Genomic DNA, 13,196 nt, shown 5'->3' on the forward strand with positions numbered 1-13,196 from the left:
AGTTAAATTTCCATTATCAAATGAAAAGGGCCTGATCGAAAACCTCAAAAGTTTTTCCCCTTTTAGAAGTCTTTTACATCATTAGTATTATTGTTCTAAAGTGTTGTACTTTGCAAGTAGCTTTTGTTTTCGTCAAATTATAATCTTTAATTTCTTGCATTTTTATTTATTTATTTGAAATTTAATCATCATAATGAATAAAATAGCTTTAATCTCTTACATATAAGAGAGCGACATTTGATTATTGAATAATAAGTAGCAGAATGGATTAATGGACAAAATATCGTTCAGTTCAACTGTTTGGAAAATTGGGTTATAATGAGTTCTTCAGTTCTCACTTTTCAATGATTGACAAATTCCCACCTTCATTTTCGTTCTGTTTGTGGCATGGATAGCTAGTGATGGTCAAATCTGCTACAATTTTCACAACTTAGAGAATTAGGACCATTTTCTAGAGAACTACATATTATTTCTTTCCACATTACTTATTTACTTATTTACCCCTTAAAGATTCAGAGAAACAAAATAATTACCATGATGAGTTACATATTAACGATCAATTATACAAGTAAAATTCAAGTCCTGAAATAACATTCATTAGTATGCCTCTTCTAAGTCCGCTCTTGAAAAGGAAAAAAAAGAAGAACCCATCAAAAGAAAATTATAAAATAGAGTTCCTAGCAAGTAGTAATACTAGGATTAATAGTGTTAGTGACAATATTAAAGAATTGTGGGGATCCAAACAGTGCCTTAGGGGTATATGCGAGACATCCAAATTTTTAAGTAGAGGCATATTCAGTTAAAAGAAAGGAGAGAGAAGGAGTAGCAAAGACCGTTAGTTAACAACTCATACACAGAAAAAAAAAAAAAGTAGAAGAAAGAAGGAAGAAAAAAAAAAAAAAGAGAGACTGCCACCATCAAGAACCAGCCTTGTTAACAATTAGTCCCTGTTTAACATACAAAACCAGGAACCTACCCTCACCTTTCTCCTCTTTTTTCTTGAATTGTAATCAACCATAGCTCCTTGTAACAACGCCTGTTAACTTCCTCCATTATTTCAAGAAAATTCAAGCCTTGATCTCTCTTTAAAAGAAAATACTGAATTCTTGAGTTTCTTTGTATAAGAAAGAAAATAAAGAAAGATATAAGAAAGAAAATAAAGAAAGACACAGGATTTTGTATTTCTTTTTCTTTTTCAAGTATTGGATATTATAGAGAAAGATGGAGGAGATTGCAGGTGTTGCAGCATCTGGGTCATCGTCCATTAATAACTCGGTTTCTTCATCGTCTGGTTCATCTATATACACCAATTATCCTCTTCTTTCTGCTCTTGTTGCTTTTGCTATCGCCCAATCTACCAAGGTCTTCACTTCCTGGTATGTTACTTGCATCACATTCTCTTCTTGGAATCTTATCAATTTTTTGGGATCTGGTATTCTGTTTCTTTATTCTTGTTTGGGAAGATAGCTTGGCTTCTTAGTCCTTACTTGTTTGTCAATGAGACCGGTGGTTTATTTCTTTCTGGTTTTGGTTAGATCTTGTAACGAATTTGAATTAGCTTTTGAGCTAATATTGTCATCTCCAGCAACAAAACAGATTATACGTTTTCATTTGCTTTAGGTACAATAATGCTGTATTTCAAGAAAGGACAACTTAACTATTGATTGTCTTAGGTTCGGTCTGTTGTAATGTATGGGCTGGATAGAGAGAGCAATTCTGGAATACTACAACACTGTCAAGTTGCATAGGGATGGAGAAGGGGAGGTATTACGAATTGGGAAAGACTACAGGATGGATATAGTAGCCATTTTGATGAATCAAACCAATTTAGTATTGGTGGTGACTTGCTATTCTTGGAATAGTCTTGATGTTCTTATCTTTCCTTATAAACTCAGTTGCAACGTAGAATTTCAGTAGAGGGATTTCGACCTATGAGTTTGTTTAATGACTCTGATACAGCAAAGGCCTTCGTAGTCCATCTGCATGTTGATGTGTTTCTTGATAATGATGGAAGAAATGCTGCCAAATTTTCTGATAATTTTTTAGTCTAATTACCTTAAAGAGTCTTAAGATTTCCTAAATTTGCAGGTATAAAGAAAGGCGATGGGATTTCAAGCAACTTGTTGGATCCGGTGGAATGCCATCATCACATTCTGCCACTGTTACTGCACTTGCCATAGCCATCGGGCTCCAGGAAGGGTTCGGAGGATCATTGTTTGCAGCTGCATTGATTTTAGCATGTGTTGTAAAAATCTTTCGTTCCTCTATTACTATGATTCCTGTTTACTTGTATAGCTTTTCATTGATGAAACACTGTATAAACATATGTAGAGAAATCTTTTAATGTAGAGAATTTTGGTGGGCAGGTGATGTATGATGCGACTGGTGTAAGACTACAGGCTGGACGCCAAGCAGAGGTATAATGCTTAACCTACTCCTCTTATCATGTTTCTCTGTCCTTCTCTCACAACTCTTCTCCTTTGTTTCCCTCTGCTGCACATGTCTCACTAACAGAATGTCATTTGGCTGTATGCTATGTGTTAAAGAGTTCTTTCTGCCATTGATTTCTTTTTCAGATAGAATTGAGCCATTGAGATATGCACTGGGATTTTTATCTTCTGGTACTTAAAAACTGTTTATCTGTTTTCTTTTCTTCGTTAGGTCTTGAATCAAATTGTGTACGAGCTTCCTGCTGAGCATCCTTTGGCTGAGAGCAGGCCACTGCGAGAGCTTCTTGGTCACACCCCTCCTCAGGTGGCCACACATAGTTTTTTATTGTTATTGAAACACGCCTGCAATCTCTCCTGTGTAAATGATGGTATCTGAATTATTCTTTGATTTTAGGTAATTGCCGGTTGTTTGCTTGGAATTACTACAGCAGTCGTTGGCCATTTTATTGTTAGAATGGCGAGCAGTCAAAGTTGATGCACAAGGAACTCACAGTTGTTTTAGCAGTACATCTGATGGTTAAAACTCTGATCACACACCAGGGCAGAAGGAAAATTTGCAGACTTATGACCATAAGGGGGGTCATATAAGTTTGATTGCTGAGTTTGTGCTGTCTCTAACTTGGCATATTCTGCATTAAACATACCATATATTCATTCTAACAGTAACATTTCAAAGATGTAATTTGATTGATTGCAGGATAGGTTGTAATAGTCATGTCTGTTGCATATACTGAACAATTTCTGCCTAATTGCAATGAAAAATACAGAAATCCAGGCAGATTGGTTCACAACTCGTTTATTGACTCACCCCTAGAGGCTTTCTGAGAGAAGTTACTGATGATAATATGCCTATGAACTGTTAAGTGCACAAAACTGTAATTTACATCAGTGATTAACAGACAACAAAGTGCCAGACTCAGAAAGAATGTGCTGTATCAATCCATCAATGTCAAGGACAATTTCGTCAAAACTGAAAAAAAAAAAAAAAAACAAAGCATTTTCAATCTTCTTTGGAGGATACATGCATATACTACAGCATTACTACAATGTGACTATCCTACTCATCAAGTTCAACCATGCTATACATGTGCTAACCCTCATTAGACATGCCCAGAGGGAAAGAAATGAATGACTGCAGCACACTATAAGTTCTATATGATCCCAAAGAACAATGTTTTGCAATCATATTTATTGCTACAAATTCTATATCTAACTGACGCAAAATTCTAGTGCTGGCACCATGGTGATTTGCACCCAAATAATTTTAGGCCATGAAAATTCTGCAGACAACCTCTAATCATCTATTCTTCAATTGTTGCAAAGGATTTTCTGCCATTCCAATTACATATAGCATCCATGAAATTTCCCTGTAGGGATTACTGCTCCTTCAAAGCATAAGCAGAATTATAGTGTGTGTCTTTTCAGAATGGTTAATTTTATTTTGGTTATTTGACCCCCATTATAGCAGAAAAAACCCTGGTCATCTCTGAAACAGGATCATTATCAAGACCTGACTTCACACGCCAAGCAATATGTTCATCAGGCCTGACTAAAATTGCTCCTTTGTCAGTCATCTGACACATACTCCACCATGATGGCAGATTTGGTGATTTTTTAACTTCCAAAACGTCTATATAGTTCTTCCAAGGTGCCAATGCTTTCTTACTAGATGCTTCAGATATATCAGCATAGTCAGAAGGCCACATTACACAAACCTTAGCAGAAACTTTGAGTACCTCAGCCACCTTCAATGCAGCACGAGCAAGTTGGTAGGACTTCTCAAGTGGTGCGACAATGAGAAGGAACTCAATTTTGTCCCCAGACAAAAGATCAAGCGTAGAAATAGTCACCTAGAAAATAATTGCAGAACCAGCCTTAGATTGACAAACTATAAAATTTAACATGTTTCCATAAAAAAATGTCCAAATTCACTTGTGAATCAGCAAGCTAAAACTTGGCATTCGTCAGCCTTAGTCCAAATCCAATAGTAATCTCCTACTTGATAACTATAGAATACGACTAAACAAAAACATCCACATACCTCACTTGATAAATTCGACAATACGCGAACATCCATATGTGGCATTCTTGACCCTGGATCTGCAGAAGGAATATAGTCCCTTCGACGACCAGTTGGTGGTTCTAAAACACCTTTCTTGCTATCATTATCAGGTACAAGTGCTCCTTTAAGGTACCTAAAATAAAAGAAAAACACAGAAAGTTCCTTACAATTGCCAAATTGACTTGTATTCTTTTACAACTGGAACAAGATCACATGATGAAGCTTTTAGGGTTCTTGACATGAAAGTCACTTGTCGATCTTTTCCTTAAATGAAAGGCCCATGATCAATATATGAGATAACAAAATAAATTGTCAAAATTGTAAATAATGTTAGTAATGTGATACAGAGGTAGGTATTTGTTCAATTCAGTCCATATCAGGAGCTCTTAGTAAACTTTTACTATAAGAAGTTTCCAGGATGTAGCAGCAACCAGATTTAGAGTCATGACATTTGTAAGAAGATGATTGGCATGTAATACCTGAAACCAAGATCCTCAGCAGGAAACTGGAGCTGAAGGCTCTTTCCTTCTTCAAAGATACGCCTCACTTTATCAAGCCTTGAAGATCCAAGCGGATTTCTTTCATTTAGAAGAGATTCTGAGAGCTGTGCACGACCTATCATGAAGATTCCATCCAAAATGGCCCTCTGTAGTCCAGATGGTAAAATGGAACCAACCCCATCATTCATTACTTCATGCACTGACAAGACAGGGGGTAAAATCAGTAAGGACCCTTCCTTCCATTTTGCTAACAAGTGAAAGGGGTTAAAAGGAAAGAATTCATGGCCAGCATTTGGAAGAAGTAAGAGAATATTTCTATTAACTGTCATAGAAAGGATTCAAACCATCCTGTAAAGAAGTCCTACTTTCATTTTCACATAGATTTAAGGCATAAAGCTAATATAGTTCAGTAATAGATTTGCTTAGACATTTGCTAATATAACCCTCTGTTTACTCATATTACTCCACTAAATTTAGATGGTTTATGTTATTGAAGTAATGGGTTTGTCTATACAGATACACTATAAATAGGGACTTATTAGGTAATTAATAAATTAACTATCCTTTCAAACAGGAAAGTGGGCTACAATGTGGGACAAGTGAAAAGGAAAGTGAGCCTATCTTTATGGAACGGAGGAAGTAGTAACAAATCACAAAGAAGAAAAGGAATAGTAATATTATTTACCTGAGTTTGCAACAGATGGATCAAGACCGAGTGCAGCAGGAACTGCCATGGCTGCTCTAAAGTTTTGGACACTAAGAGCTGTATTGAAAAGGGCAATCTGAAAAAGAATGTTAATATCAAGGATCCTTATTACTTTACAATAAATATACAAGGTGTGGAAGTGAAAAGACAACCAATACCGGTCTCCGTTCCATTTCGTAAGTATGAATTATTGATGATGGTGCAATACCCATCATAAAAGAGGCTAGTTTCCAAGCAAGATTATGAACATCCTGAATGCCAGTATTCATTCCTGTAATAAAGAATAGATCCACGTTCATTAGATAATTGTCTTGGTGCATGAATAATGAGAACCAAAATGCAACTGATAGAGTGACTTCCAATTTTCCTTGGCAAGACATGCATCAGAGAAATTATTACAACTAATTCTCCCTTACAGCAAAGAGAAAAAATATATATATATGCAATCCAAGGGCTTGCTGATGATCTCTATGTATGTTTTTTTAATCTATTGTTATAGCACATAAATTTGCATAAGCTGCACGCTTAAAAAAAACTTGTAACCGCATGCAATGTAGCAACTCACCAAAACCACCAGCCGGGGGAAATCGGTGAGCCGCATCACCAGCAAGTATAACCCGACTGTTACAGCTAACAAACTTTTCAGCAACTTCAGCATGCATTACCCAGGGCTTTACTTCAGTGACATCAATGTCTGAAAGCTCTTGACCTACCAATTTGAGAATTAACTTTCTGCATATCTACAAGAAGTTGAGCCCTTCAAAGAAATTATTTTTCAGATGGAGAAGACAATGTTCTTTACATTTTTAATCTTATCATTACAAATTATACAGCTAAGATGAACATAGAGTTAAGAAGTTCTTATTCTCAACCTATATAACTTCACACTTAATCACACTATGGAAACTACTGAGGAGGTCAAAAAAGATTATCCTAATTTAGAAAGCCTATATATGATGAAGAGAAATACCTCTGCACTGAAATCATTGATATCCTGCTGAGGAGGATAGAATGGCACCTATAAGACAATAAGCAATGAAACAATACTTAATACTGCCAGTTCTCACTTCTCAGTTCACACTAGAGAAATTTGAGATGAACAAACATGTATCTTGAATTACTATACCTGCAAGATGAATTCTCCTTGCTTGAGATCATGTGCAACAAGGACCCCAATAGCTTCAGTATTGAAAATAAAAAACAGCATGCCAGGTCTCTCAGCGAGCAAGTAGTGTCCAAGGTCTCTGCTAAAAAAATGGATGCTAATAAGCTTTTGCAGGTCTTTTTCACCTCTTAGCTCTATGCCTGCAAGCTTCCGTATGGTACTTCCAGCACCATCAGTACCAACAAGAATACTGCAGCTGATATCTTTCTCCATATACTTTCCTTCCACAATATGGGAGGCAGTTACTGTAACAGAGTAATCAGTGGCATTCATCGATATACACTCATGTCCCATTAATATTTCTCTTCCCTTGAGTGGACCATCGCCAAGGCCTCGCACGCTTTCGGGTCTACAAATATGGAAGTTCAGATCTTCTAACTTCCTAAGCAACAACCTACTTAATTTATACTGAGAGAAGTGTGCAACAGATACTGGGCTGACAACTTTTTCAAAATCTGCCCATTGACAACAGCAATAAATCTCTATTCACATATGCATAACAATAAATTTCGAAAGCCATTAAAAGATGATTTTGTATCTTCAATAGTCTACTCCTATAAATTGAGGACCCTCCAATAGTGCATACTTGTCCAGTGATCTAGATCATACAGTTATATGACTAAGATCAAGCTGCATTCTACATGACAACACAGTATCCCGTGAAAATCAAACAAACCTTGAGGTTGCATGTGGTCCACTGACCCAAGAATTGGACCAGTTAGTGAAGTACAATAAATGAACTTCCTCCATAATTCTACAGGGGGTTGTGACCTTTGAATCTCCTCTGCAAGGCCTTCCAATTTGTGAAATATCTACCAATTCAAAATATGACTCTTGAGTTCTTTCTTTTAAGCTACAGAATGCATTGTATATTAATATCATATATTAATAAATAAAAAATAAAAAAATCAAACCTCCATAGAGCGGTTGTTTATAAAGTGCGCTTGTGGGTGATTCGAAAAGGCTTTGCTCTTCTCTAAAATGGAACATTTCACCCCTGTTTGAAACCATAAACAATATTATTTATTTAAACAATGGTTCCAGCTATCCTCTGAAAACTGTATCCATAATTCAATAAACAAAAATTTAGAAGGAGCACGAACGAAAAAGCAAAGCAACAAAACATTCTACTCATAGCTGACTTTTACGTAACAGTTTAGCACTTCACGAACCAATTTAAAGAAATAAACTTTGTTCTGAGAAAGTACACATCAAATACCTGTCACTAAAACTGTAAAAGGAATGATAAGCCATATGTAACAACGTAGAATCTTGATGATACATTACCTAATTTAGTAAGAAGTATAGAGAGAGTTAGACCAACAGGTCCTGCACCAACAATCAAAACCGGAAGTATTGAATCATCAGAATTGAGGCTTTGGGAATGCGATAAGCCTCTGCTTTGGGAGTAATAACCATAAGAGCATAGTTTGTTTCTGGGTTTAGCTCTGTTGATGACACTACCCATAAGAGCCAAATGGAGAAAAGCCTCTAGCTTTCACAGTTTCGTCATAGAAATGTAATGATTCAATTGAATGAAGTGACAACCTTTACAACAAGAAGAAGAAAGAAGGAGGAGGAGGAGGAGGTAGACACATAACTTTCTTATTGTTGTCCTGAATGGGCCATTATGATTATGGACTTGGGATGTTTGGTACACTTTCTTCAAGCCCTCAACATATAAACGGGTCCTAGTAAGAAAGTTTTATTATTATTATTATTATAGAAATATATGTGAAAAAATATAAACAATAAAATCCCTGTTTGTCATTTATTACATATGTGAAAAAAGATTTTGAATTATCTTATTTTTCAATATTGATATAAATAATTATTCTTAAAGAAAATTAATTTTAAGAAAAGAATAACTAGAGGTAGTTGTTGGCTGTGTTTTTTTTCTTCAATAAAATAATTTAAATATAATTAATTAATTAATTAATTTTGAATATAAATTTATTTTCATGACCCTAATATTATATCTCTTTACAAACTAATAAATGAGTTAATTGATATTATGCATGCATGTGGGTTTGAATGAGGAAAAAACCACCCTGCCATTCATTATTTTTACAGCCACTTTGCCACAGCTTAATTTCATAATAATTTATTTACCAACAATCTTTTAATTAAATTATTTACTACTTCATTAATCGCGTGGCCGATATTATATTTTTATTATTTATTATCTTAGAGGATCGAGCCACAACATAAAACTAACATTGTTAAGTACCGTATGAAAATAAAAAATTATATTGCATAAATATATAATTTATATTATATAATAACTCGATAATCTATTTTATTATTTATATTTTTAAAAATATAAGAAGAAGTAAATATTTTAAAATATAAAATATTTAATTATATTGTATAACAATATTTTGGTTAGATTAATTTTCTAAATGTACAACATCTCTCCTTTCCCTCTTTGTAGTTCTTAACAATACATTAGGCAAGCAAAATGATTTTTCAAAACTTTCAAAAAAAAGAAAAAGAAAAAGAAAAAGAAAAATATTATGCAAGATGCAAACACTTTTAATATTATCCATATTAGAAAAATGTCCACAACGGCCAAAGATCTGGACCATCCCTTATTGTAGGACCCGCAATAGATCCAATCCAATCACACGTGGTCCCTTTTAGCAAATGGTGGTCCCTACAAAAATGATTCATCATTTATGTTTTATATAGTTGTGGGCCATACGTCGTTGTACACCTAGCCAAGTCATCAATGGGCCTTTGCAAAATAGTCCACGTTACGACTCCCAAATTGAAATATTTTACATTTAATGTAAGCCTTCTCAAAATTAAGGCAGGGTTGAATTTTGGCCCGACAAAATTTAAAAAAATTTTAAATTTATTTATGAAATTAAACTTTTTGAATTCGAATTCGAATAAAATTAAATGAGTTTAAATAGTCGAGACATATATTTGAATATGTAAATAAATCTAATTAAATTATTTATTTTATATAATTATTTTGTTTATATAAATGTAGTTAAAACGATTGTGGTATTTGTATCAAGTTTTTCCTAAAAACTTGGTTAAAACTGAAAAAGGGTTAAGGGTACCCCCACAAAGAGTGTACCCCTTCATTGCCCCATAATGGTCATGTGGAAAAAGTTCAGAAACCCAAATCAGACAACAGCTTATCAAATCTATGCCGTCCACGTTTCACCCATCCATATCTTAACCCTCCCTCTAGTTACCGTTAAATTAATGGTAAGCAACCGTATTAAAAAATAAAATAAAAAAGAAAACCTCCCCCAAAGGTCACCCGCCCCTGAACTACACTGTACACATGTATAGTTTAGACATTTACTAAGTGGAAACTATACACAAGTTTCAATGCAGTATTGTAAATCTTTTTGTCTGTGATTTTTTTATTTAATTTTAACTGGAATATATGTTATTTGTTTTTAGTTTTTTAATGCATTATGGATCTAAACTTTCCCATTTATGGTTTTACTGTCTTGTTGCAGCTTAGATAGTGTCAAAAACATTTCATGGTTTTTTAAAGTATTATTCTCTGCAGATGTGCTTTCCTCTAAAACCCTTCTCTGAGTTTGATGTTCTCCTTGTTTTGAAACCAAAATATGATATTTTTTTTTCTGTGTTAGTCTCTTTTAGTAGCTCAAGACAATCATGAAGGTTTGATGGGGTGGTTCTGTTTTTAATTTAATGCAAATCTGTATGCTTTTAAGCTTTTTAGCATCAGGATGTATGTATATGCACACGGATCGGGTCCCTAGCTACTGTGAAGTAAGTTTGAGATGTTATGGAAGTTCCTATTGGGCACTACTGTTTTTTGTTTGATATATAAAAACTAACAAGCTTGTGAAGATGCGCTTTTATTACTTGATAAAGTATACCTTTATGTTTCCTGTCTGAAGAGTGGGCAGATATTTAATGGGTCCATTGTGTTTGATATACGTATGGAGTGAAGAAGATTTAACTGGCTTCGAAATCTTTGGTTAAGTTCCAACGCGTCGCATGCCTTTTTATTTTGTTATACTTCTCATTAAGTTTAAAATAAGGCAACAACAGTAAGTGATTTTTTTTTTCTTGGGGAATGAATCTTGGTCCATTTACTTTGCTTCTAGATCTTTTATTACTGTAGATAGTATAATGCCTAAAGTATTAGCTATATAGGTTAAGATTTCAAGAAATAGGATCTGGACCATTTTTACTTGCTTGAAATCTGCTCCTAGGTAGTTATGCATTAGACTCTTCATTATACTGACACTAAAGTTAAGTTGGTCACACACAGTTCTGTGAGTAATAAAGTAGTCAAGAAAAGCTTTGTGTTAGAGAATGAGATCTATAGAGGATAAAGGGTGTTACAATCATGGACCAATTCAAGAGATTTCAACTAGCCATGGAATCAGTTTTGAGTTTCATAAAGGGAATGGAGCTAACCGTACTTCTCATCATAGAACAGCCTTAGGCAAGCCAACACCATCTAAATGGGATGATGCACAAAAATGGCTAGTTGGTTTGTCAAGAGGAGGAGATAAAAACCAATCCAAGCCAAGAAACTCAAATGCGGATGATAGGAGATTGATAGCTCCAGTTCCACAACAAGAACGAGACTATTTAAGTGGAGGAGATGATGTTGAAGGAGAGGAAGCAAATGGTTGGCCTGATTCAACGGAAACCAAGAAGGTAGATTGTGATGAGCCCATTTGGAGAATCAATAAGACGGTGCAGAATTCTACTGCATCAGCTGTTAGATCAATCTGTGTTAGGGATATGGGGACTGAGATGACCCCAATTGCTAGTCAAGAGCCTTCAAGAACAGCAACTCCAATTAGAGCTGGAACTCCAGTAGCAAGGAGCCCTATATCTTCAGGATCCTCCACTCCTGTAAGGTGTCAGCATGGGCTGCAGTGCACTGATCAGGGATATCAAGCAGGTTTAGCATCCACTGAAAGCAGAGGAGGTGAGCCCAGTTCTGCTTCCAGAGGGCGTCATGGAGAAGAACCCAATGGTTGCAAGATGTCTGAGAATAAGGATTTAGATGAAGCAAGAAACCTGAATCCCTTGGAAATGAGAGCTACGGCTTGGGATGAGGCAGAGCGTGCAAAATATATGGCAAGGTGACCCATCACCCATCTTCTATAATATAAGATTCATTTTGTAAAGGAATTTCAATTCTCTACTTATATGTCAAGATAAGCCCTGTTTCTGTTTTTGTAGGTATAAGCGAGAAGAGGTGAAGATACAAGCCTGGGAAAATCATGAGAAGAGGAAAGCAGAAATGGAAATGAAGAAGATGGAGGTACTCTTTTTATCTAGATTGATGGTTGACAATTGACTAATCACACACTTTACTTTAGTTTGGATGGATCTCTTGCTTTCTGTCAAATGCTTTATTCACAATGTTGCAAAAAGTAGGGTCCAGAGCCTTTCTCATAATATTGCTTGCAAGACCAACATGTCTCGTTAGTGTTGTGACATTATCTTGAGCATCTCCGTCTCCACCTCCAAAATTTTAAGAAATTAGTGTATGTTCTTGTACTTTTGGGTAAACAAAATTCATCAAATTCAACACCATATATATTTCTAAAATGAAAGTTTGCTCTTAGTAATACAAAGAATCTTGGATGGGCATACAAGTGATAGATCTCATCTCTTGGGGCACTTTAAGACCCACATAGCCTTGCAGTGGAAACAAAATAATTTTGGAAGCATAAGAATGTCTCGGAGCTCTTGAGATTGAAGTATTAACTGACAACTGTAATCCATGCCAGCCTTTAAGAGAGCTTGAAAATAAATGGACAAAATTGCATGCTTAGGTTATTGTACATGATCATGTACTTTCACCTCTCTGTTGACCATTTTCTTTTATAAAACAACGCCACATAGCCAGAATAGTTCAAGTAATAACCAAAAGCACAGATCAGAAGCATAAAAAATTGTTCATAGATGAAATTCCAGCTGCCTGATTATTTGCATTTTTTTCGTAGGTAAAGGCCGAGAGAATAAAAGCTCGTGCCCAAGAAAAGTTGACAAGCAAACTTGCCACAACAAAAAGAATGGCTGAGGAGAAGCGTGCAAATGCAGAGGCAAAACTGAATGAGAAAGCTGTAAGGACAGCTGAAAGGGCAGATTATATAAGGAGGACTGGCCACTTGCCCTCTTCATTCTCTTTTAAGTTGCCTTCTTTGTGCTGGTAGCAACACTATTTCATTATATTTGCATGCAGTATGTATCCATAACCATTCATCTGTCAATTTTTTTTTTTGAATTAATCTGTAAACTTGTGGGTTCATTTCATAAATTAAGTTCTGAAATTGCAGTTATGAGGGAA

The 13,196-nt window shown here is 35.3% G+C and overlaps 3 protein-coding genes across 4 annotated transcripts; 2 read left to right on the forward strand and 1 right to left on the reverse strand.

Annotated features, from left to right (window-relative positions):
- Positions 1 to 570: 570 nt before the first annotated feature.
- Positions 571 to 3,241, forward strand: LOC8278450 (uncharacterized membrane protein YuiD). The gene is made up of 5 exons (XM_002514945.4): positions 571 to 1,376; positions 2,089 to 2,245; positions 2,367 to 2,417; positions 2,662 to 2,754; positions 2,845 to 3,241. The coding sequence occupies exons 1-5, from the start codon at positions 1,222 to 1,224 to the stop codon at positions 2,923 to 2,925; spliced, it is 537 nt and encodes a 178-aa protein (XP_002514991.1). The 5' UTR covers positions 571 to 1,221; the 3' UTR covers positions 2,926 to 3,241.
- A 185-nt stretch (positions 3,242 to 3,426) lies between these two features.
- On the reverse strand, positions 3,427 to 8,503 carry LOC8278449 (2,4-dichlorophenol 6-monooxygenase). 2 transcript variants are annotated; one of them, XM_002514944.4, is made up of 11 exons: positions 8,171 to 8,503; positions 7,798 to 7,880; positions 7,560 to 7,695; positions 6,845 to 7,338; positions 6,689 to 6,736; positions 6,284 to 6,458; positions 5,877 to 5,989; positions 5,698 to 5,794; positions 4,992 to 5,211; positions 4,492 to 4,645; positions 3,427 to 4,300 (listed from the first exon to the last, which is right to left on the reverse strand). In XM_002514944.4, the coding sequence occupies exons 1-11, from the start codon at positions 8,349 to 8,351 to the stop codon at positions 3,896 to 3,898; spliced, it is 2,106 nt and encodes a 701-aa protein (XP_002514990.2). In that variant the 5' UTR covers positions 8,352 to 8,503; the 3' UTR covers positions 3,427 to 3,895. The 2 variants fall into 2 exon arrangements, with proteins under 2 accessions (XP_002514990.2, XP_048233112.1); XM_048377155.1 differs by having other exon boundaries at positions 6,845 to 7,232; positions 8,171 to 8,312.
- Positions 8,504 to 9,968: 1,465 nt separating this feature from the next.
- On the forward strand, positions 9,969 to 13,196 carry LOC8278448 (uncharacterized protein At3g61260). The gene is made up of 3 exons (XM_002514943.4): positions 9,969 to 11,982; positions 12,083 to 12,164; positions 12,853 to 13,196. The coding sequence occupies exons 1-3, from the start codon at positions 11,198 to 11,200 to the stop codon at positions 13,060 to 13,062; spliced, it is 1,077 nt and encodes a 358-aa protein (XP_002514989.1). The 5' UTR covers positions 9,969 to 11,197; the 3' UTR covers positions 13,063 to 13,196.

Source organism: Ricinus communis, chromosome 7 (genome assembly GCF_019578655.1).
Source record: "Ricinus communis isolate WT05 ecotype wild-type chromosome 7, ASM1957865v1, whole genome shotgun sequence".
Taxonomy (NCBI): Eukaryota; Viridiplantae; Streptophyta; class Magnoliopsida; order Malpighiales; family Euphorbiaceae; genus Ricinus; species Ricinus communis.

Excerpts from the sequence above, each read along its gene's own strand:
- LOC8278450 (XM_002514945.4), top strand. The coding sequence starts at position 1,222 with ATGGAGGAGATTGCAGGTGTTGCAGCATCTGGGTCATCGTCCATTAAT. Across the intron at positions 1,377-2,088 it reads ACCAAGGTCTTCACTTCCTG|GTATAAAGAAAGGCGATGGG; the intron begins GTATGTTACTTG and ends CTAAATTTGCAG. Across the intron at positions 2,418-2,661 it reads AGGCTGGACGCCAAGCAGAG|GTCTTGAATCAAATTGTGTA; the intron begins GTATAATGCTTA and ends TTTCTTCGTTAG.
- LOC8278449 (XM_002514944.4), bottom strand. The coding sequence starts at position 8,351 with ATGGGTAGTGTCATCAACAGAGCTAAACCCAGAAACAAACTATGCTCT. Across the intron at positions 6,737-6,844 it reads AAGGAGAATTCATCTTGCAG|GTGCCATTCTATCCTCCTCA; the intron begins GTATAGTAATTC and ends ATTGTCTTATAG. Across the intron at positions 4,301-4,491 it reads TGTCGAATTTATCAAGTGAG|GTGACTATTTCTACGCTTGA; the intron begins GTATGTGGATGT and ends ATTATTTTCTAG.
- LOC8278448 (XM_002514943.4), top strand. The coding sequence starts at position 11,198 with ATGAGATCTATAGAGGATAAAGGGTGTTACAATCATGGACCAATTCAA. Across the intron at positions 11,983-12,082 it reads CGTGCAAAATATATGGCAAG|GTATAAGCGAGAAGAGGTGA; the intron begins GTGACCCATCAC and ends CTGTTTTTGTAG. Across the intron at positions 12,165-12,852 it reads TGGAAATGAAGAAGATGGAG|GTAAAGGCCGAGAGAATAAA; the intron begins GTACTCTTTTTA and ends TTTTTTTCGTAG.